Source organism: Sebastes umbrosus, chromosome 10 (assembly GCF_015220745.1).
Source record: "Sebastes umbrosus isolate fSebUmb1 chromosome 10, fSebUmb1.pri, whole genome shotgun sequence".
NCBI classification, from domain to species: Eukaryota; Metazoa; Chordata; class Actinopteri; order Perciformes; family Sebastidae; genus Sebastes; species Sebastes umbrosus.
This window is the reverse complement of record NC_051278.1, coordinates 26,547,360-26,573,050: the sequence shown is the minus strand read 5'-3', so window position 1 is coordinate 26,573,050 and position 25,691 is coordinate 26,547,360. Positions and strand designations below refer to the sequence as shown.

Here is a 25,691-nt window from a genome sequence, read left to right as displayed (position 1 = left end):
CTTTCCTCAGTCTAATCCTTTCCTGGGCCTGGCCACACTCAGGCTTGTCCACTGCAGCCAAATGGGAATATTTGTTTGATCTGCTGGGCAGTTGTGGGCTATAATTCTCTCAAGAGAGGCTATGCCTTAGCTGTGGTGTTTCTGGCAAGATTTAGTGGAGGCAGACGCCACCAAGCAGCTCTATATCAGACTATTGCAGGCTATGGCTAGGGAGGCCAGTGCTTTACCAATGTTTGTGTGTCTGTCTGTCTGTCTGCGGGTGTTGTAGGTGGGCCATTGTGTCTGTATATTTCTAGGGCCCTGTTCTGCAATTGTGGCGAATGCTGAGGCTGCATTTGCGTCCGAGGTGAATTGTTGGGCTTCGAACGTGAAGTGCAACGGCTATTTAGAGGGTCTTTGTGTGTGTTTATGAAAAAGGATTGTGAACGTAATAGACTATTGTGAAGGGGGAGCTTTACTATAGTACGTTGTGTGCCCCATTTATCCGGCAAGCCTACAAGTCCCACATGGCATAATACACATACACACACAGAATACATACAGTACACACTTTGAGGACACAGCTGGTGGAAAAATAAAGCTTATCAAACTAACTGACAAATCTAGCTGTGCCAGAGAGAGAGAGAGAGAGAGAGAGAGAGAGAGAGAGAGGAGGAGGAGAAAGGAGGGGAAGAGGTGGAGCGTCTCCAAAAACAGCGTAGTGCCACAGCCAAGACCCTGAGCCGGAGAGCAGGGCCAATTATCTCTGTACGGCAATGACCCCTCTGTCCTCCACTGACAGGAAAAGAGGACATTCATAATAAAAACTAAGAAATTAAAAATGGTTGCAACTTGATGAATGAGCAATGCAAAGTTTAAAACCCTGAAAATTACTGTTTGCGGCTGCAAGAAAACATCTTCAAAGGGAAACAGATTAAAGTTATTTCAGATTCCAACTCTCAATTAAATCCAGCAAGGCTAAAGCATAAAGACACATTCGGTTTAACTGTTTCAAATATCAGGAGCCATCTGTTTTGGTCACGTCATTGCAGACCAAAAACAAGCAAGCGGCAGAGTGTTGATCGATTGATGTTCTTTGCTCTGTTTTACTAATCGGAAATTCCTTGTGTCCATGGATGGGGTTTTTTTTCCTCAGAGTCGAGCTCGTCCACATTCCCAGGGCGTTGAATAGTGAGGCGATGTCACGGCCGTCCTTTGGTATGAAATGCTCCGGGCGTTCCATTAATTACAATGTAAACCTGCGGCAACAGTAAACGATTCGAGAAAGTGCGCCGGGAGTGTGGTGACGTAGTTTTAAGAGCGAAAAAGACACACACTGGGCGGGTGGGAGGGGGGTGAATAGGTCCAGCAAGCAAGGCTTTCATCCAGGAGACCGCTGTTTGTGTTCCGTGCGTCACGTTACAATCAGCTGTTCGTTCATGTCCTGTGTTCGCAACGTTCAGTGTCATTTTCACCGTACAAACGTAGTAGTTTTAAGCCCAACTGTGTAGTTCTTTCCTGAACCTAACTGTAATGGTTTTGATGCCTTATCCTAAAGTAACGCCAAGGGTAATACAGTGCTTTTGATGCTGAAAATAAAGCGACGCCAAGGGACGGCGGTATGTGATGAGTTGGTTATGACAACGTGTTGCACAGTCACATGTAGCGTGCGCCTCAGGGCTCCATTCTCTCACCATTTCCTTTATCCATATTTATCCAAAGTCTCTTTACATAATCAGCCAGAAACGCTCTCGGAATAGAACGCCATTACCCTTTTTTATCCACAGCAATGAGATCAGTCCTGAATAGTAAAACATTAAGGGCCAGGTTATGCTTAAAAAGAACTAGCTCGTATGACTCATATGGTGTGACAAGCCGGTCGTCAAAGAGAGGAGAGAGATAATTGCTTAAATGTTCGAATAACGCTAAATATTTAGACAGTCTCTCCTGGAAGGCATTTATAAAGTTGTCACTTTTGTACACATGAAAATTGCTGTGTAAAGAATAAAAAAAGGAGAGCTTGAGAGAGAAGTTCAAACCTGCTTACTATCTCACTGCCGCACGCCTGGACAATGGCTGTGTGAAGTGGGTGTGAAAGTTGGATTGTCGGCATCGGAAAGTTACAGAAATTGGCGGACACAGCCCTCCCGAACTCCCGACAACGGAGAGCTGTGGGGGAAAGTGGGTTTTTCGAAGCTGTTCAGAATCATTTCATACTCTCAAAGTCTTGGAATGGGAACGTATTATGTTTCTTACTCAACCAGTTTCTTAACACAAGCTGTGCACTAGATGTAAAAAAAGGTGATGCACGTGCACCACACTGCAGACACACAGGCATGTCAAGGGCACATGGGTTTACACAAACACACTCACACGTACTGTACTGTAGAAATATACACACCTGCGCCTCCATCTGTCTCCCTAAGTGAATAAGACGTGACTCAGCCCCTCCTGGCTTTCACCTCATATGGGACACTGAATACACACCAACAGATCGTGTGCACGCACAAGCACACACTCGCGTCATCTGCCGTACTGTGAGCGCCACAGCTAGCAATTTGTTCATAACCTTTCACGCGGAGATGTGACATTGATTATCTGACAATGCTGGAAAAACTGATATAAGATGAACGCTTCTCCAGAGATGAAATTCTCGCCAAACTATTTGGAATAAACTTCTTTCATCTCTTTCATCTTATTTTTCTCCCAGGGGAAGTTTGGCAAATCTTTCCTCTGCACTTCATCTTAGTGTTTTTGCCCCTCTGTTCCCGTACTGATGGACATGGTGCAGTCCAATGGGAACAGCAGAAAAGGATTTTCCGCAGAGTGAAGGAAATGCCAGCGTCTACCCAGTGTAAAAATGCCATGCCTTTAGGGTTGTGTTGTTTATGTGTAGGTGAAAGTGTTTGTCATAGAACAAAGATAGAGAAAGTAGGTCGTAAAGGTGCTCCCAGATGAAAGGGGAGGGGACTTTATCCCGTTTTCTCCCCTATTCTCCACCCTTCTCTCTCTCCGGCAGTTTTCAACCTGCGCAAAGGGCAAGAGATAACAAAACGCTTCTTTTTTTTTCTCGCCTTTTATTCTCCTCTAATGCTATATTTGCACTGTCGGTCCTTTCAATTTACACTTTCAACGCTTCTTCAAACTCCAAAGGAGAGCGTCTGTTTCCCTGTGCTGCTCCATGTGTATATTTAGCAATGTTTCCCACAGCGCCTCGACACTGAGCAGGGGGAGAACTAAGGAGGAGCGGAGAGAAAGCAAAACAGAAGGAGAGGAAGATTAACACAGCTAATTAGGAGTCTATTGTTAGGTGCATGAGCAGGATGAAGCCACCCAAACACAAAATATTCTGCGATACAGGCTCACTGTCTGTGATAAACAGGCATACATGCAGCGTGTGCGCGCACAAACAGAAGCACACTCTCGACAATTAGGTCGCATGCAAATCAGTCACAACAGATGTGCGAGGTGCGACAGGTAGAGACAGCGAGGGGCAAAATACAAAGATGAATATTGAAATGAGTGAACGCAGGAATCTAGAAATCAAAAATGAAGAAACGGAAAGGTTGATGACTTCCAGCGGAGACAGACGATGGAGGAAAACAGTGAGTCAGAGATGCTGTTTATTGTTTTAAGTGGTTCAGTAGAGTGGCAGCTGTAATGAGCTGACAATTATTCATATGTCAGTCACCCACACATACTTGTTTAAAACTTTCCCCGCACTGTCACTAAATCCCTCGTGTAACATCTGCCATTGAGCGACGGGACTTGTATTGCCGCCTTCTTTCAAGGAGATGCTTCTTTGTGTTTCAGTTCCATCTCTGTCGACTGATCCTTTTTACTTTACAGTGTGTTTTGACAGGTGAGACCACTGCAGGCTGCCACAGAGAATCATCTCAGCCTCATTGTCCAAAAAAGTCAAAATCCACAAAAAAAAGCATTCAGTTGTGGGACATTGGCTCACTACGGTATATTTTCCTCATCCTGGTACAAGAAGATTTGGGTAGAACAAGATCTCAGCAGCGCTGCCCATGGGAGGGAAGAAGTGGACGAAGTAGGCGATGGGGGGGGAGTGGAGGGAAAGAACAATAGGATGAATAGTGCAAGAGACAAGAGGAAGAGCAGAAAGTACATATTAGAGAGGAGGTGGAACAGAACAAGGAGAGATGGTAATGAGGAAGCAGGGGAGATGTAGGTGAGAGGGATGGATGGAGTGAGGGGGAGGGGGACTTTCTTTCAGAGGACAGGAGAGGAGACTTGTCCTCATGGGCGCTAACTAGGGGTGGGAAAAAAATCGATTCACCTATGTGTAGCAATTTTTATTTATTTTTTACGATTTTGAAATTGATTTTTTTAATGCCGGAATCCAACTTCATTTGAGTCGATGAGGAGGGAAAAGGAAGTTACCGCTTTTATTGTTGCAGTCTGAGTAACGTGACATCATATCAGTTCCGTATCCATCAACCAAAACAAACCACAGCTGGCTGCAACGAGGAAGTACAAAGCAGCGGAGGGTCCGCGTGGATACGACTTGAACCCTCACATATTAAATCCAAAGTGGTAAACACTACACATACAGTGAAGTATGGAAACACTTTGCCAGGAAAAGCAGAGCTAAACATCACGGCTAAAGCTGCATGCTAACTCTATCATGGACAGGAAACGTTATCCTATTGCGGTAGCGTGCGGTCAAGCCGGCCGTCACTCGCATCTCTGTGGTCAAATCGGCCGACGCTACAACTGTAGAGCACCCATGTACTGACATTTATGTTAAATGCATTTAAACGGAGCTGACCATGGATGTATAAAGAGAACAGAGCTGACGGGAGAGCTAGCGACGGACTTGGCAAAGATAGCGGAAGTATACATTTGTGACTACGTTCGGTTTTCAAAATAAGGTGTTAACAAAAGGAACTGTATATACTGGACAAAATACTTATATGGAAGTAAGATTGATGGATTATAATCACCAGAAGTATAAATGACAAAAAAGACAATGACTGATATATTTGACTACAGGACATTTCTGACTATGTACATGCTGAAAATCAAACATTTTAATGTATTAATTTAGATATTTTCCAAAGTAAAGGTCCCTAGAAGTGTATGATTCAACTTATTCTCATGGTCTAGTGTTAAAAAAGTTATCAATAATCACAATAAATCGCAATATCAAATCGCAATACATATCAAATTGGCACCCAAGTGTCGTGTATCGTCCCAGCCCTAGCGCTAACCATTTCTCCCATGCCATGAGACAATCATGAAATAAATATAGATAAGCTGTTTTTAGTACTTTATATACAAACACACTCACACACCCAAACAAATGTGCCTCTACTTTCTCTTCCTTTGGCAACATGAGACAATGCTTCACGCGCTAATAAAGCACAACGAAATTAATTTGTACCAACTGAGAAGGAGAAGTGAATTGAGTTGCTGGTGGAAATGGAGGAGGTGGGGTACGGGACAGTTCAGAGCAAGTCTTTAACATGATCACAGCGGGGACAGACACGGGGGAGGAGAAGAGGCGAGGCGGTGGAGGAGGAGGAGGAGAGGGGGTGGCGAGGGCCTGCCAATACAGATAAATATTTCATCCCACAACACAGAGAGAGTCACTGAGACTGGTGCCCAGAGGGGGAGGGAGGATGCAGGGAGGGAGAGAGAGAGAGAGAGAAAAAGGCTGAGTGAAGGCGAGGCAAAAAGACAAAAAGCTAGAGAAGAACAGAGCGAGAGAGAAAAAAAATAGAGAGAAGAAAAGAGAAAGAGAGAGATGGGACAGCTGAGGGACAAAGCTAGGCCTCGGAGGTAAAGGTGTCCTTAACTCTCACATCCACTGTCCGTGATGCTAACCAGGGCTGACACGAGACACACACACACACACACACACACATTCACACACCCACACACTTAGATATGGTGTCCCAGACACTTTTCTATTATTGTCCTCTATCTCGCCGAGACTGAGGTTTCTCTCCGTCGACTCGACTTGACACCTGGACTAGAGAGAGCGCTGGTGTGAAAAGAAAGAAAGAAACAAACACATAGAGAGAGAGTTCAGAAGAGGCAGACAGACTTAAAGAGAAATAAAGCCTGGATGAACAGACAGTGAGAGGGTGGAGGTTCAATATGAGCAGCGAGATGAAATAAGAAAGTGTAGAACTTAAAAGATTGCACTGAGAGCGTGAAATATTGCTTCACTTTGAAGACATACAGGATTTTTTATTTTTTTTTTACTTTAAGCCGTCCCTGTTTTAATTCACATATTTAAGTGTGTGGGCTGCCGAACATCACACCCATATGTGATTGTTTACAACAAGATCTCATTCCAACACCATGGATATTAATATGCTGTTCCTCTGGCAAGGCTGCCCACAAGATTTTGGAGCCTGGCTGCATGGATTTACTTCAGTTCAGCCGCAAGAGCATTAGTGAGGTCAGGGGCTGATGTTGGATGATACAGTAAGGTCTGGCTCACAGTCTGACCTGATGCATCCCAAAGGTGTTGGATGGGGTTGAGGTCAGGTCTTTGTGCAAGTTCTTTCTCTACAAACTGAGAAAAAGGATGTTTTTCTAAAAAGCTTGCTTTATGCATGGAACCAGGAAAGAGCCTTCCTCAAACTGTTGCCACAAAGTTGAAAACACACAACTATGTATTATTGTATGCTGTTTTTATTGTATAGCATTTTGATTTCCTTTAACTGGAACTACAAGGAGCTTAGCCCAAACCATGAAAAACACCAAAATATGTGGACACACACTTATAGTGTCTATATGACCCCCTTTACACCTTGCATTACAAGGCATATCGTATCCAGATTGTATCTATACAGTATATGATTAACATGCTGACATTTACACTTGGTGTTAATATGTCTCCCCAGTGTCCACATTGATATTCAATGATTTTCTCACATCTGTCCTATGGTTTGGCTGCCTGGTCCCAGGCCAACCTGTCTGTAGTAAAAATCCATAGTGTGTCTTTACAACAGGGCTCTGAAAATCTTGGACAAAAAGTAAAATAAGGTTCCATCATTGCCGCATTTTGAGTAAATACAAGATGTTAAGTTTTGCGAACTTTATTGATTACCATTATGTAAAGCTTTTGTTTAAATGTTTGAACGGACTTGCTCCTCTGCCTCTCTGCAAATACATCATGAGACTATAGGGCTGTAGTAGATCCACCAGAGCAGCTTCAAGTGGCAATTGTGAAGTTCCATTCTACAAAACAGCTTTTGCCCCAGACAGCTTTTTCTGTGAAAGGAGCGAAGTCTTGGGAACTCGTAACCTGATCACTTGAAATTTGCTGCAAACTTTACCACTTTTAAGAGAGCAACCAAATCCTGTTTAATTCAGCGACAAACCTGTACTCGTGTCTAATTTTGAAATGTGTGCTTTATTGTATTTATTTATTTTTCCTGTTCTCAGTTCTGTTTCAATCTCTTATTTTCACAAAAAGCCCTTCTGGGGACAGGTGTTGCAAATTAGCATCCGCTATAAGCATAATTGCATCAGATAGACGTTTTTAAGTTGTCTATGTACATTGCATATGTCCCTATCAAATAAACCATGAAATGAAATGATCCGATTGAGATCCGATTGAGATCCGATTGAGATCCGATTGAGATCCGATCGCTCTGTCTGAAAGGGCTGAGAGGAAGGCTGCATTACGCACAGGACTGCTGCTGGGCTCTGCCAGAGAGGTGGTGCGTAATGTGCGAACACATTAGCCTCAAAACGGCACTGGGGAAGAGGGCCAGTATGTCTACACTCGCACACAGAGAGGAGGAGACGAAGAGGAGACGCTGAGCACAGACAAAGCGATGATCTCTATGGTCACGGCGGTGCAGTGACTGGATGAGTGCACTGCAGGTTGAGCCCGGCGGAAGCTTTGAATATTCGCTGTTGATTACTACCGAAGCTCCAGAGCCTAAAAAATGGCGATCGGGACAACACTAGCATTACGCACTTTCGTCCACATAATTATTGTATGTGGATTGAAAACGCAACTGCATTTACGCTGGTGTTCAATGTGGTCACAATGTGTCCCTGAACACCTCCGGAGGTGGTTTGGCCGCTTGGATCACAATCAGTCCTCAATGCATTTTGGGTGCATTTACACCTGAACTTTCATGTGGTTAAGCACTATCCGATCACCCAAAACACATTTTAATGCCAGGTGTAAAGAGGGTCTCACTCTTCAAGCAGATCTTTGATATTCCCCTGCTCCGTTTCGTTCAACGCAGTTTTTGTTAGTAGTTTTGTGTTGTAGTTTTTCACATTCAAGAGCTTCTGTAGGGTTATTTCTCAGATTTTCTGAGTTATTAAACATGTGTGCCTGTTAAGGACAAGGTTTTTTTAGGCAAGTGCCATGATTCCATCAATCATTACTGGTAATTTCGGATGATTTAAAAAAAAAATGACTGGATTGGTGTCATTATTCCTGACATGCAGCCTACAGTATATTTTAGTTTTTCCTTGAGTTTAGTTAGTGTTTCTATAACGATGGGCAAAAACAAACAAAGAGAATCTAGAGAGAAGGAGGAATATTGCTTGATTTCATGTGCGTGTGTGTTTGTGTGTGTTCTTGCGTATTTGCATGGGTATTTGTGTTTGTACATTTGTGTCAATCAGGCGGTTGGTCTTTTTGTTTGTGTTCCCTCCCTCCCACGGGGAGCAACTCCCCCTCATCATTAGTAATGAACCAGCAGCGGTGAAAGGGCCAAGCCACAGTCTCAGCCCAGAGAGACAGATGAATATTTGATCAGCCTTCTCTTTGCTTTTGCGCGTGTGTGTGTGTGTGTGTGTGTGTGTTTGTGCGTGTGTGTGTGTGAGAAACAGACAAAGCCCACGAGGTCAGTGCAGAGTGTACAACTTTCCATTTCTCATCTTCCCTCCTTTTCTCACCTTCACCTCTCTCTGCCTCTCTTTTCACATCATGCCTTTCTCCTCCACCACCCTTTCCTCACCCGTGGTCCATTTTTGTCTCATAACACCTCTCCCTCTCCACCACTCTCGTTTACCATCTCCCCCTCCTCTCCTCCTGCAGGACTGTGCAGAGACTGAGGTGGACAGGAACAAGTGCTGTACCTTGTGTAATATGTTCTTCACCTCCGCCATTGTGGCCCAGTCACACTACCAGGGCAAAACCCATGCCAAGAGAGTCCGCCTGGTGCTGGGGGAGCCACCCAGCCTACCCACAGCCATGACCAGCCCTACAAACACAGGTATCTCTCACCTCCTACCTGTCTCGCTCGTAGCAACAAGATCAAACTCACTCTAACAGTACTACATCTAGAGCTGCAATGCTTTCATCTTGATCACAGCAGGTATACAGCAGCAAAAGAACTTGAAGGAGTGACTGAGTGCCAGTTGAGTTTTGGGAAAACAAAGAGAATAGACTATCAGTGCCAGTTAGTCTTTGTCTGTCTGTCTTCAAGTCAAACATGAAAGTGAAACTTGACACATCTAATCTTTAAAACATCCAAATATAAACTGGTGCTTTGCTGATCGATCAAGCCTTTCAGTCCTAGCTGATCAATACCTCTATTGGATTCCAATCATGGTGTTTGCACACAGCGCCTGTCCTCCCTCAAGACCAAGGCAAATAACTTGGTCGGAAAACACACCCTCACCTCTGCTCGCACATGTCCGTGTAATCCAGACATCTAGTATTTACAACATGTGTCGCTGGACTGCGAATCATTTTTAGTTCAAAGCGTATATTTTTATCGGAAGTGGATTCGGAAAGCATTAGTCATGCTTCAGTCAAAACGTCTAGCCTGGATATCAGAGGGAAATGTCTGCTAACGTGCCAGAGGCCAAACAAGTAAAACTTTGAAGGTGAAGCGCACAGGCAGCCTTTCATTTATAAAGGTCTTACAATTAGTAAAAAAAAATCCCCTTAACAAATCGAGGCATCCGCAAATTAATATTTTTGCTCATGATTGTTTAAGATTAGCTTTTTTTTTTTTTAAAGTGTCAGCGCTGGTGAGTCGTCTCCAGGGGAGCTTTACATAATGTGATTCAAATTGGATTCAAAGTGAAAATTCTCACAGCTATATGCACGCAATCGCTACAAAATGTGAGTGTTATAATCTAGCCCCTGAGTGACTTTTGCTAAACTTTGGCCTACTTTTTTGGAAAAGTGTCACTTCTGCGCAGCCGATGCCGTGGAGTTTCCGTGGGTTTTTGTGACAGTGGAACCTGGAGGAAAAGAAACAAGAGAACGAGAGCAAGAAAAGAGAGGAAGAGTGACCTGGGAGAGATGAAGAGGATTTCAGGAGAGATTAAAGTCAAAAGGAGCCTTCATGATCGCTCTGAGATGAGCGCTCCTACACGAGACGCACAGCCAAGTTGACAGGCTTGTGCACATAGAAACGCACACATGCAAGATGACTGATGCATGCAGATTCATGCTAGATATTCACATACATCTAAGGACACATGGACGCTAACATACATACAGAAACATACTCAAACACAAACCACAGTGAGGAGCGGGAAAGCAAGGGCCATGTGTGTTGGAGAAGCCCTTGAGAGGTGGAGAGCAGAGACTGTACCTGAGTTCCCCCTCCTTTCACACATCACACCACACACTCCAAACCACCTCCTCCTCCTCCTGTACACACACACACACACACACACACTATCACGCACACTCTCTGTGCCCCACTCCATGAAAAACACTTACTTCTGCTCCAGTGTGCAGAGATCACAGTCATGGGAAACGAAAGGGTGGGAAAACATGGAGGGATGGAGAGGGAAAATACACCCGAGGATCTCTCTCCCTGTTGCTGCCGCTCAGCACGTGTGCTGTACCACAGAGCTGTCACAGCTCAGGAGCTTCACTCATGCACGGGCACACACAAGCACACAGGAAGGCTGCACCAGAGAATTTAGGACGGCCTCGTCTTTGAGATTAATAGCAGAAAAACGACAGTGAAAGAGTTACAGGGTTGTAAGCGAGATGATGGTGCGGCGGCGAACACAAGCGAAGGGAATGTGAGTGGGTGTGGTTGGTGAGATGAGCGGAGACACAGCCATAGATACAGTAACTATGTGAACAGAGCCCGAAGACACATCAAGGTATGAGCAACCAATCAGCGTGCAGGGCTAGAGTCAAGTCAACACAGGCGCCGCACACACAAAAAAAAAATTATACATAAGCTAACACACCTCACACTCACTGACCTCGCAGGTCAACACTTCACGCATACTCTTCATTTGTTAGCAGTGAGCTGATGGTTGTTGTGAAAGAAGTGGTATGACTCATTCGGGCTTAAAAGCATGTGTGAGCGGGCTTTTATCCATGATATAAAATGTTGAAACATGCTGTATTGTGGCTGTGTAGTCACAGTCGCTAGAACTCTAGAGTCATTGACACATTGTACATGGCGAATCGGCACATTTGGACGAGCCATCTGGCATTATGAGCTTTCTCACACAATTTGGCTGTGGACCTAACACCCCCTCACTGTGATCAAATAAACAGTTTGAGCAGGGATGATGTCTTTGGTACACGTACTGTACCTTATACACACACAAGCTGCCTATTCTGGAGCTTCATTCATGCACACACACACATACATACAAGCCTTCACACATTTGCTCAAGCGTGGATTATACATTCAATCCGCCACCCAAACACCCACATGCACACGCAGACGCACGTGTGCAGCCGCACGCACATTCGCAGTCTTCGCTGCGTGAGCCACAACCGCGTCCTGTGGACAAGTCAGTGCCTGTTGGCTATTAATGGGCAATCACCATGGTAACCAGTGTCGTGTCACGAGTAGCAGGTCACCTGGAAGTCTGCCTTTTTTTTTTCATCCCCCAACAGGGAGGAGAGGAGAGAGGAGAGGAGAGGAGAAGAGAGGAGAGGAGAGGAGAGGATGTAGGAGCGGAGAGGAGAGGAGGATGTAGGTTAAAACAAAAAGATGAAGCTGTAAGATTCAGACGCTCAGTAGAAAGCCCTTGCAGACTGGTCCCTGGGGTGCTGATGGCTCCCTCCCGACCGTCGTCTATGTTCCACAGATGTGGCCCGAAGCAATCTATTGCTCTTTGCTTTCAGTCTCAATCAGTGTGATCTAAACCTAGAGCTTTCAAATGTACGATGTGTGTTTCATCTGTGTCTGTGAGAAAGACAGTGTGTGCATCTGTGCGAATTTGAATGCATTAACATTTTCATGTTAATGTAATGTCATGACACTATTTTCCATTTATGTCATTTTCGCCTTAAAACTCCATCTGCATTTGATTTTATGTTAATATGATTCCCAAATCTCTTCCTTCTTTTCCCCCCCATCCTCCCTCTGCAATCCCTCACCCCCCATCTCTACCTCCTATCTGTTCAATTCTTCCCCCAGATTCCTCCCCTTCCACCCCGCTGCCCACAGACCCCGCCGCGTGCCCCCCTCCTCCCCCTGACCTGGCTTGGCCTTTGGCGGTGGTCGGCGGGAACGGCGGAAGAGAGGCCGGGAAGTACTGCTGCCTGTGCGGAGCCTGGTTCAACAACCCGCTGATGGCCCAGCAGCATTACGAGGGCAAGAAACACCGCAGGAACGCAGCCAGAGCACGCCTCCTGGAGCAGCTAGCGGGCAGTCTGGATGCCACGGAGAGCACAGGTCAGCCACTTGGCCCCGCGCCCGACACAAGCGACAAGTGAAGGGCAGCATGGGGTGTTACGACTTTGTACGATGAAAGACGATAAGGGGGAGATCACATTCAAGATCTGTGGCAGTGAGGGTGGACTTCTGAAATGTTCCTATGCCTTTCAATGTGGTGTACATTTCACAGATATTATACTGAGGTAAACCACACCAGTTATTCACGGGTAAAATTAGCACCATCACCCCGTTAATGTAACGATCGGCTCAATCACAGTCACCAGACATTTGGATAAAAACAAGGGCTCTATGTGACCTACTGCCTTTCTCCTGTGTCCTTGAACCAAATGTGTTTCCATTAAATCAGTCCAGAGCTTCTCTCTTGGATCAACCCCCTCTACTGTCCCATTGTAGTAAAGGCTTTATAACCCACAGATGGCTGGAATACCTTCTTTAAATTTAGATGCAGAATTGTAAAGTTTTATAGTTTTGTGGGAGGGTCGTCATAATGTGAACTTTCCTGAATTAAAGAGGGACTCCAGTTTTATATGTCAAAGTCTGTCTGTGTGGAAACAGTTGTATAATGTTATTTGTGGCTCTGAAGGAGCTTTAACGACATTATCCAGATATATTGGCTTGGGTTTGGAGGCTATAGATTTTTATTAGAAAGCCTACGTAACAAACTGGGGCATGTAGTTTGAAACACATGGACGATTAACAGGTGTGGATCCAACGAGAAGACGCTATTGAGTTGCATTATTGTACCTGTAGGAAACAGCATTTCTGGGGCTTGACCCTTATTAGGGACACTAAGGACTATAAATCAGCATATCTCGGCGTCTGCTGAATCAACTCTGAACATTGATTTTTTAGTCCCTAATAGGGCTGGGTATTGTTTAAAAAATGACGATGCCAGTGCCAATACCAGTACCCTTAAAGTGATACCGATACCAATAGAGTACTTCATTCGATTCCCATCATGTAAATGGAAGCTGCGTGTGTCACACTGGCTAGCTAATAATGTCGTCACCCAACCCACAGTTGCAGGACAACCTTAATGGCCACCCTCCAGTCCCCCCCCTTCATGTTAAGTGTTAGCTCTGTCAGCGCTCTTGAGCAATGTTAGCTGCTAGCTGTCGGCTCAGAGATCTCCGTGTTCAGAGCCAAGTGCTGGCAGGCAATTCGGGCTGTATGACCCATACAGCTGCTGTAATAGTGGGCCAATCAAATGTCACAATAAACGGAAGGAGATTGCTTTGCTTTGCTTGCAGCCAATGCTTGGCTGCAAGCAAAGCAGTCATCTTTTTCTAGATCTGGGCACAAAAAGGATCAATGGCAGGTATCGTTTGACTGGAGAAGTTTCAATACTACTTGGTACTGGGTTGTTTCGGTTGACACCTCAAAGGTATTGAGTACCGGCACCCAGCACTAATCCCCAACTTAATGGAAATATAATACTAAATCATTAAAGTACTCTTTAAAAGACATTAACTGTGTAAATAATCTTATGGGTTGGACCCTAAGCAGATCAAATTAAAGAGCTCATCCATCATCACAAGCTAATAGTTGTCTCTCCCTAATTACCAGTGTATCTCAGCCCAACTGAAACGTTGACACATCATCTGTTTGCCACAGTCTAACCTTTCCATGTCGGTTGTCTGGGTTCACAGCCCGCCTCATATTACAGAACAGCTTTCACACTTCGTAGTACTAGCATTGCCATGTGTTAGACTGTCAAAAAAAAGTAATGGGACCTCTGTTGGCATGCTGTATATACTGCATACAGAAAATACGCTACACAGTGCAAACGCTCAGGCAGCTAAATAACAACACACTGATATTTCTGCTGAAGTTTGAACATAAGTCCCACATAGCATGTTACAATCAGGAACTTAAGTAAACCAAAATTATTTCTTAATGTACATTATTAATTGGTTAAACTGAGAACAAGTTACAGTTATCATAGCAAGTCCTGGGTTTTAATTACTATTTCATGTCTTCCTCTCCCCCTTTATTCCTCCCCTCTCCCACACAAACACTTCCACGCACAAATGTAGCAGCAAGAGGCCACTGATTCACATGCTCATACACACATTTATGCCAGAAGGGTATTCTAATGAAATTATTAATAGTCTTTGGCGCAGAAAGTGCTTTTTCCTTTTCTGGTTCCTATGAGTGAGATCGTCTAACATCATCCCACTGCGACACGCAGCCCAACATGCAGCATTAGTGCCACACTACACCTCCGCTGCACACGCATTCAAATTTGACGCACTCGTACCGCACGCATAGAGAATTCAAGTCCTCCGTGAGCCGAAGCCACGCCGTTCACTTTGTGCTCCAGGTGCCATGACACAAACCATCATCTCAAGAAGCCAATCATATTAAAAGCATGAGTCATGTTGCCGCCTACACTGGCTTAGAGGCTTTAAGTGGTGTCATGTTGGATATCGTTCTCCATCCACACACTGTGACCCACATCCCACAACCTCAGCTGTTTTTTTGGAGGTTTTGACTCCAAATCTCAGCATATACGTAACTACAGACGACATTTACAATTGTAACTATATAGCAGACATAAAAGTCAGACTTTCCTTTTGTTTGATCAAAGATACTTGCACTCAGCGATGCTCTACTGCAAAATCTATTACCCGTCTTCTTTTCAAGGGCAATGAACTGGTTTAAGATTTCTGATTGAGCTCGCCGCTGACGTGATCTATTATATGTGCCATCAATCAAGTGTTTGTTCTGGTGCCTTGAGTCTGAAACACTTTGCTCATCCTAATACGGCTCTGTTGTCAGCAGTCGTTTGTTCTTCTTCAGCAAGGCACAATTCCATTGGTGAAAGATTCTCACATCTGATTGGCTTTTGTCACCACTTCAGGTGTGAAGTCACAGGTGTGCCAGGTGTAATCTCAGAGGGAGGGTCGAAGGCGAGGTGGCAGCTGAGCTAAGAGAGAGAGAGGGGGGGGGGAGAAATGAGGAATTCTGTCTCAGCCAAGTTTCATCTCTGTCCTTTTGTCCTCCTTTTCCCGTTGTGGAACCGTTTTCTCTTTACACTCTGTTTATTCTTTTCCTACCCCCTTCGTGCTGCTGTACTCTGTCTTGTGTCCGTGCCTGTTGTTTCTGTGGTGGTTTTGTGTGTAAATGTGTGTGTGTACACCACTAGGGGCTCCGATCTCTCGTCATGTCTCATCTGTCATCCTCATTAGCTCCCCACGAGGCACAGGTGAATTATTTACACACCAATATTTCCTCTCTCTTTCTCTCTCCGAACCATGGCTGGAGAGCCTGCCTCGCTGTATTGTCTGGTTGTGTCCTATTGATGATACTGACCTTTACTTGTACTTGCATATTCTCTCTTTGTCTCTCCCCCTATTTGCTGCCCCCCGCTTTCACACTCTCACGACCGATACATTTCACAAAATCCCCATGACATTTATATCAACACCGTTTTTTACTCTTGGATTTTTTCTGGTGTAATTGCGCGGACAGGGCACAGGGGAGGCTGTCGTTATTTTCCACGGTTAGGTGCCAGACAAAACCCTTGGAGATGGATTACGTAGGTGGACGAGGGACTTGCGGTGGGGGTGGCTACTGACGTGGGATGGAGCCCGGCTGACACGGCTGTGTTTTTACATAAATCACGACAGGGGTAGAAACCCCTCAAGACAGATGCGGCGCATTGTCTCCTCTCTCTGGAGACTCAGTAGATAATTAGAAGCAGTGAGATAAGCGTCTAGGACTGGAGTGTGTATGTATGTGTGTATGTGTGTGTGTGTGTGTGTGTGTGTGTGTGTGTGTGTGTGTTTGCGTATGTGTGTATGCGTGAGGGCCCGAGAGAGGGTAAAGTACCAAAGCAGAGAAAATTGTGTGTAATTGATGACTGTGCCTGAGTTGGGAGACAGAGTTGACCTCCACTCCCATGAGACAACACTCGCCGTGACACAGTCGCACAGGCAAATCAAGCTTATATACATGCACACATAAACAAGATATGCTGTAGGCATTGTAGATCCTACATCTGAACTAGGTCTGGGTATCGAAGCTCAATAGTTTTTGAGTATCAACCGAAATGTGTCATTAACATCAAGTATTGAAAAGTGTCAAGTATTGAAAATTGGCATTTCATTCTTAGGCTTGTTTACTTATTCTTTGATCAGATATTTCCTGATTGACGTTAAAAATTCCTAACTTTAGACAAAGGTCTTATTTAAAGCTGCACTAACCAATATCTTTATGTCAACGATGGTTCAAATGACTACGAGCGAGGAGGGTGACTTGTAGTGAAAAAACTACAGAGAATTATCACCCGACTCTGCGGTTCCTCTAGGCTCTACGGAGCATTTTAGCGTTAACTTAGTAACTTCAGTGTTTTGATTGACTCTCACAGCTCTCATCAGTGTTGTTTCCAGATGCAGCTGTTTTCAGCAAAAAAGCTCTGCTGAACACACTAAATTTTGACGTCATGGCCCTATGGGAACGTCCACCTGGAGGGAAAAACAAAGCTGCACTCCACCGTCCGCTAATGACAGCTCAGCTTTTACAACACTGTTAGCCAAATTATTAAATAGTTGTTGTTCAATTTGATCCACGAACTGAAGAGAGGACAAGCCTGGGTTGTGCAGAATGAAAACCCAGAGGGGAGGAATGTGGATTTGTGCAATTAAGTTAGATATGCTGCCGTCCTTGGCGAGAGGCACACTAGCGGACTACACTGACTGAAACTGAACGCCCATGCAACCAATGACTACGACCAAGTTAACTGTCTCTCCCATTTCAATGGTCAAACTAGCTCATTTCATTTACATCATTTTCCAGATATTGCGTCGCGAACTACGTTACTACGTCTGCTCTGCCTGTGTCTGTCTCCAACTTTAGCGGCGGCTGGTTTAACCACGGTGATGCGAGTGACAGCTAGCTTGACTGCAGTAACCAAAATTAATTTATTGTCTTTGGCCTCTCAAACAAAAGCATTAGTGACCCATCCAGATCAAAAGAACTGATAACTGTAATGTTACACTTTCATCTTGGCAGCAGTATAAGGGATGGAGTCTCCACAAGATATAACGTTATGTAGCTAAACATCGCCAACGTACAGCTCCGGTACTAGCTAGCTACACTAGCTAACGCTGTTTGGTTATCGACTCCTTGATTATAACAGAATATAGTAACTTTCATCACTGCTCATTTTAGAAAGGCCGCCGCAAGAAAACGTCTTCTTTATTTAGATTATCAAACAGACAATGGATCATAGCTAGCACGCTAGCGAGCTAGCAAGAATTCATTTTCCCAGGATCGTGTCCAGTGGCAGACAGAATTGCATAGTGAAAGCGGAGCTTATAGGAAACTAATCTAAACGCACATTACATAAACAAAGAACACGTTTTCTTGCGGCGGCCTCTCTAAAATGAGCAGTGGTGAAAGTTATGACATTCTGCTATGATCAAGGATTCGGAGGTGAAAAGTTGTCTACTTCCACTTAAATGAGCAGGTACTGTATACAAGTCACACATGCCTACGACTTAAGGTTTTTATATATATCTTTGTTTTTCCTCATTTGAGAGGTGATCTAAACACTCGTGGGTTGTAAAAATGATTTGACAGGCTTTTGCAGTATCTCTATGGAGTTCCCAGTATTGGCTGCAAAGTTGGAACAGTGTTTTGCCTTCCAGGCTCTGCACCAGTCACGTGACTGAAACCTATGAATTGGCAGACAGACAGCAACAAGCTGCTGAACAAATTGGAGCATTTAACAGCTGAAGAATTCAATATTTCCCTCAGGAGTTGGTGGAGAGCGGATATTGGACATACACTTATCACCATCATCATCATCATCAGTTACATTGTGTGAACTACATGTGTAAATAAGCAACTGTTTGCAAACCATATCATCTTTCATACTGTATGTCTATCAATCTGTCAATTATTTACTTGCTTTCACAATGATGACATAAGCAGTATGGCATTTAGTTCAATGAAAAGGGGTTAAAGCATGTTTATATTTCCCAAACTAAGGTATTGAAAAGTTTTATTGGACGGTTTTGATATCAGTCCCAAAACTCAGGTATCCGATTGGTACTGATCAACACATCAAGCATATTGAAACAATACCCAGCCTCAATACATTCTATAGTCTACTTTGAGGAATGATTAATTGGTTAAGATGAGACAGTGGACAAACAACACAAACAAACTAATGAGCTTTGGCGTCAACCTGAAAAATGTAGAAGAATCTAGTCATTATATTTTGTGTATGATAATTTTTTTGTCTAAAACTGATAGTCTTTCCAATTACTGTCACGTTCTCTGCAAAACTAATTAGTCTCTCTATAGGTCCTTCAAAGTTTGTTGCTTGGTAAAATTCCACTTGGATTCAATCCTACTCTCACCCGAAGCTCAACCCCTCTGTGCTATGGTATTTGTGATATATTCCAGTGAGACGTACTGTCAAGCCTCTGCTTTGCATGCTGTTGGTTTTGATTGCATCTCAATGGGCCTCTTTTTGGATCCAGTTCCTTTTTAATCTTGCAAAGCGCATGGTGTACCACAGCACAAAGGCTCCGAGGAGCTCTGAAAACTATTATGCCTGCGTCCTCTGTGAATAAAACTACAGAGGAATACCATACAGTGAGATTCTCATCTGCAGTCCCGGCCCCATAGGAAGGGGAAAATAGAGGAAACTCTACCTTGAAATTATCCATATGTGACCTGATGTTAAGCAGTGGTTGTACAGTGTGTAAGGCTAATTTACTCTCTGCATCTTAAAACCATCCAACTGTTTAACCAACAATGTTCACGCAACACTACATTTTACAATCGTCAGCGCTGACCACGACCTATAAACCCTTGAGAGTCACAAACAAAAGGCTGCAGTTAGAGCTTGGCAGCGTCCTAATGGAAAGAGCCATGAACATCAAGCGGGGTCATTAATGTTGCTTGAGCTGAGACTTAGTTACACATATATCAGACTCTGAAGCTGCAGGAAGATGTTACATTTCTTTGCAACAAGGCTCTTGAAAAGAAAAACATTTCCCCAATTTTCTGTGCGCATAATGCAGCTCATTACTTTTTTGACAAGCATTTAGGCGTCTCTATACCAAAAGTGCCAGCAATGCCAGAGGACTCTGTGCATTAAACGACAGTCACCAAACTTCTCCACACCCACCGCCTCAGCTCATCTCACCCCCTCTTTTCTCTCTCCCTGGCATATCTTCTTGTGTAATTAACAAGGCTTAGAGCACCATCACAAATACTGCTCATGCCCCCCAAAAAAAACACATCCACAACCCAGTGCTGCATGCTGTCAGTTGCATCGCACACACACTTTCCCTGCATGTAATTAACATGGATTAGGGCACAGTGTTTTTTTATGCCGGGACTGCTTTATTAACCAAAAGCGCAGTGACACACACACATGGCCACATGCACAGACACTGTGCATGTGGCCATGTGTGTGTGTGTGTGTTTATGTTCAAAAGACTGGCACACGCGCACATTATCTGGCACAGACACAAACTGCAGCATATTGTACATCAGAGCTACTCGGCCAGGCAGTGGGGAGGTGACATCAATCAGGCTAAAAGCAGGGAAGCTGCCTTTGTGTGCGCGCACACACACTTAATCGTGTATACAAGAAAAGACCTCTTTGTGTAATCCTTGCAGCGGTATAGAATTACGAGGAAGAAAAAGGGGAAGGAGAACAAGTGAGAGAATTATCATTTCTTTCTTTTGCTAAATTATCTCGTTTCCAATTAATAGCCTTTTCATTAAGAGAGAACAGAAGTAATGGCATTTTGGCAGAAGAGGATGTACTATCTTATTTTTTTCCTCTCTTTCACGCATGCAGACCTGCTACTAATAGATACAAAATATCAACATTTAAGCCAAGACAACGCTTTCTCCAGGCAACTAATTCAGTCGTGGCTTTTTTGTAAATGTTTGTCCTAATCCCCCCACCCCCCTCCCCTGAAACAGACAGAGCAACTTGGACAACAGGGAGTAGATATGCCACATTATGCAGCTCCAGCCCAGTCTAAATGACCTGCCGCCACTCCTAACTATTTCACAACTTCATCTCCCAACATGCTTCACCAATTACCGCCGCAGAAGGTCAGAAAGGTGATGGAATACACAGACAACTCATAAATCTGAAGGACAGTAATGACAGCAGAGAAAAGGGCACCCACAAACAAGCGAGCACACCCAATTTCAGCCACCACACCCAGAATTACACAATCATCGTCAGAAAATTAAAAAAAGAAAACAAGGAGGGGAGGAAGCGTGGACAGGCGGGGGGGAAAGGGCTTCAAGCAATTAGTTTTTGACTGTTTTGTCACACAACCCTGAAGTGTCAAGGTTGTTCATCTCCGATGTCAGATCTGCAGTGATGGCTCTGCAGTGTGCAAAATGAGAGAAAACAAAAAAAAATAGCACTTCATTGCATCTCTGACAGAGAAGAATACGCAGCCAATTATGTCCTGTTGCTGATTGGCCTATGCTCGTCAACACAGAGAGCATTTCCTCCCGCTTCCTCTGCCCTCCTCGTGAAAGAAAGACGATTTGTGCTGCCATGCCGTAGTTACCACATGTGTAAGAGGATGTTTTTTGGGGGTGGGTGGGTACACAGGTCATGTTTCCTCCTGTGGTCATTAAAGCCCAGCGTACATTTTACATCACTGCCGCTGTGTGACAACTCATTATCCTTACCACGTCTCCGTTTCCTCCTTTTTATTCACATCTTATTCTTCTCCGGAAATGTTCCTCTTTTCACTCGTTCCATCTACCTAACCCTCCGCCTGCCCCTCCTCATCTCTCTTCACCCCACTCTGCTCCGTCAGTATCCCCATCCTCATCCATCTATTTTTGGGTGTTCATCTCGACCACCTGCAAACCCTCTAATTAGTTCACATCTGTGTCTGAGCCGCACCATCTCAATGATGCATTCACCGATACACAGAGCTACACATGTACACAACCCTAATGCACTGTTCTTTTCTTAACCCATAGTGTCCTAATTCGTCTCACCCTGTTGAAGTTCAAGTTTCAAAAGGCACCTTCACACACACACACGAACACACACGAGCACTAAAAAAGGAGCAGATGATCTAAGGATCTAAAAATGTAACTGGCTTTCTGCTAATGATCAGTCTGATCAAATCTTCCTCCAGATGCACTCTAATTAGGAAAATTACCCCGCACTGTGGAGTGTAAAAATAAGACCGTCTAAATAAGACTTGTCAGTTCAAATTTAAATTGTTGCTCATGTTGGTCTCACTGCTACTGCTGCCGATGATCCAGATGATGATGATGACCAGTCACACTTATTGAAAGTGCCCTTACAGTAACCGCTGTATCTGTGTGGTTGTGTCTCTCCAGGGCTGCGCAGTAGTTACTCTTGCAGTGTCTGCAGTGTGGTCCTCAACTCCATCGAGCAGTACCATGCGCACCTCCAGGGCTCCAAGCACCAGACCAAGTGAGTACAACGTAACGCTTGACTGGCTTCCCATCCAAAATGCTAAGAAAGTGAGACTTTCCAGAACAGACTATCCGACAATCACGTCCACTCTGTGCAGCGGTCGGCCAGGTGTGTGGAGGTGTGAGAGTAGGCAGGTTTGAACTTCACTCTCAAGGTCTTTCATTTTTCACACCACTTTTCATTGACCTGAGACTAAAAAGACACAAGCACTCTCAGTGAGAGAGATAAGGGAGGCAGTGTGGCGGAGGAGGCTATGACGACAAGGCTTTTCACCTGCAAGTTCGGCCATTTGAAACACGCAAAACCACTTTTAGAACTGAACACATATTCCTTTTCCTGTCCTGCCCTATAGAGTGTTCCAGGGATGACGTATTATTTGTAGGCCAACCAGGAAGTTAGCATCGCCCTGGTTCCCTCAACAAAAAGCCAATGATGATACTTACACATTTTGACACATAAAGGCTTCAAAATTCACGAGTGGGATATTTACTGATGTGGAACTAAATGTTAAAATCTCTAAAGCTTAAAAAACCCATTCAAAAAAATACATTGACTTCCAGAAAGGGGGAACCGGAAGTGCTAAAATGCTAACTCATTTCCGGGTTTTAGGACTCATACCTGTAGCACTCTATAGAGGTGATGCATATGATGTCACACTATGGTCACTGTCTGCCAGTGTGCATTCACATGAAAAAATAACGCAATGGTAAAAATCTGTCCTGCAATCAACTGTACAAACAGGTTGAGTAAGAATAAAGGTCTTTGCACACATATGTTTTATATGCGTTTTTTAAATCCGTCATCCGATAAAAATTGTTATGCACAGAAACCTTGCACACTCAGTCTGATGCGTTTTATTATTTCCTCTGTTGCGAAAATTCGCAATACGAGACAAAACTGAATTAATTATGTGGGTGCAATGGATAGCGCTAGTCCCAAATGGGGCTAATGAATGAATGACAATAGCAAGAAGCAATCGTAGAGAACATCACTACTGTCTAATCTTTGGTACAGCCTTTGTTTTGCAACTATTCCCGATTCCAAGCTGTTCTGTTCTTCAATCACCTGCCACAATCTATCTTTAAATCCTGCATCTCTGTATTCTTTTATTTCTTTATTGTAAAGTGCTTTGTACTGGGAGACAAAGTGAATTAACTTATCCGATGCCAAGTTGGATGACAACGTTTGCTCGAACGGTGATTCTGAGTGGTCAAACAACCCTCTTTTGCCTTCAGGGGGATGCGAAAAAATGCAGAAAATCGAACCTTTCGGGGAAACTTAAATGACGGCCGAAAGTCTCAGAGTTGGTGTTTTAACGTGATTGACACAATGTGAGGTCGTATTTATTTTTAAATGTGCCACAATTTCAGACAAAAAAATACGGATTTGGTGTTTAAAGGAATTAAGAATACGTTTTGTACAAACTGTCGAGGGCTAAAGACACAATGCATGGTTGGCATGGTTTGTCATTAATCATTAATCATTATTGATCCAGATGTATCCAAACATTAGACTATTTTAAACATGTAGGTTTCTTTCAGACAAGAAGATCATAGCCTCAGGATTTCTACTGCGTTTTTTGGTGGACAACAACACAGGGAAACAACTGATAGGACTGCCAGTTCCACTGGGCAGCATTAGATATTGCTTGTATTACAGTGTCGGATGCGGAGGGGTACATTTGAAATATCTGATGAGTGAAATGGCACAGCTGACATCCACTGAATGAAATTCATTTTTAATACACATATAAGCATGTGGAGCGCACTGAGGCAGCATAATGGAAACAGGGTTATTTATTATAAAGAATGGCGGTCGCACAATGAGATTTGGACGTTTTTCATTACCGATTTTAAAGAAATGTTATCACAGCCAATGTGAGGGAAATTATATTCAGCAGCATGGAAGACAGTGTGATATGGAACAGTTACATTTCATGCATTTACCATGAGATAGCTGTGAGCGTGGTTATAGGCGGTGTTGTGGCGTGTGTGCATGTGTGCATCCCTTTGTATTAAAAGCAATGTAATGGAAATTAAGTGTGTTATGAATGGAGTATTTCTTAGATAAAAGGTTGCTTGAGGATAAAAGTTTGTTGTTGCGGCTGTTTCTTCTTTTCCTTTTGTCTTTTTTTTTTTTAGAGAGAGAGTCAAAGCACTTCAGCTGAATTGTCTGTATTTATCCGCCCTAGAGCATAACTTGTCTGGGCTGCACATACCAAACTTCTGCAAACAAGTTAACTGTTAGAGAGTGGTGGGTGTAGTGAGAATAACAACGGCAATAACAAGGATGAGAAAGGCAAAGGCAGAGAGGGAAGGAGGGCAAGACGAGAACAGAAAGTTTCTAAATCCAAATGCTGGTCACTGGAAGGAGCAGAAGATTTATATTATTTAGATAGGAATCAGCTACATAGACTATACAATACAGTGTGTGCAATACACTGATCAGCCATAACATTATGACCATTGAGAGGTGAGGTGAATAACGTGGATTATCTCGTTACAATGGCACCTGGCAGTGGGGTGGAATATATATATTAGGCAGCAAGTGAACATTTTGTCCTTGAAGTTGATGTGTTGGAAGCAGAAAAAAAGGACAAGCGTAAGGATGTGAGTGACTTTGACATGGACCAAATTGTGCTGGCTAGATGACTGGGTCAGAGCATCTCCAGAACTGCAGCTCTTGTGGGATGTTCCCGGTCTGCAGTGGTCAGGACCTACCAAAAGTGGTCCAAGGAAGGAAAACTGGTGACCGGCGACAGGGTCAGACCCGAGGCTCATTGATGCACGTGGGGAGTGAAGGCTGGCCCGTGTTGTCCGATCCAATAGAAGAGCTACTGTAGCTCAAATTGCTGAAAAAGTTAACGCTGGTTCCGATAGAAAGGTGTCAGAACACACAGTACATCACAGTTTGTTGCGTATGGGGCTGCATAGCCGCAGACCGGTCAGGGTGCCCATGCTGACTCGTGTCCACCGCCAAAAGCGCCTACAATGGGCACGTGAGCATCAGAACTGGACCACGTAGCAATGGAATGTATCCTGGTCTGATGAATCACGTTTTCTTTTACATCAAGTGGATGGCAACGAGTTCGAGGTGTTGACTTGGCCTCCAAATTCTCCAGATCTCAATCCAATTGAGCATCTGTAAGATGTGCTGGACAAACAAGTCCAATCCACGGAGGCCCCACTTCGCAACTTACAGGACTTAAAGGATCTGCTACTGACGGCTTGGTGCCAGATACCACAGCAGACCTTCAGAGGTCGAGTGGAGTCCATGCCTCGACGGGTCAAGGCTGTTTTGGCGCCAAAAGGGGGACCTACTCAATATTAGGCAGGTGGTCATAATGTTATGGCTGATCGGTGTAAATGGACAATAGCTATAATTGTCACATTTTTCTCCTGTCCGATGGGCCTGACAAAGCGTCCGTAATTTACGCTCTGGGAATGAGAACGGACTGGCAGTGCTCCATTTAAAATGGTTTGTTTAAGGACACAATTCTTGATATAATGGTCAACCTCATCTGAACTGAAAAACTAAATTTGTGTAAATGAATGACGCTAAAGCTAGAGGTGAAGTATAGAGGTAAAATTGTGTCAAACTGGGCTGAAAACAGCACAACCTAAGAC

At 44.1% G+C, this 25,691-nt stretch overlaps 1 protein-coding gene across 2 annotated transcripts in view; it reads left to right on the top strand.

The window, feature by feature from the left end:
• Positions 1-25,691, top strand: part of zgc:171482 (zinc finger protein) — a 60,537-nt gene that overhangs the window by 22,389 nt on the left and 12,457 nt on the right. For both annotated transcript variants that reach the window (XM_037782749.1, XM_037782748.1), the window contains 3 exons: positions 9,029-9,206; positions 12,348-12,605; positions 21,966-22,062. In XM_037782749.1, the coding sequence (XP_037638677.1) occupies positions 9,029-9,206; positions 12,348-12,605; positions 21,966-22,062 (533 nt within the window). The remainder of the gene's footprint in view (positions 1-9,028; positions 9,207-12,347; positions 12,606-21,965; positions 22,063-25,691) is intronic.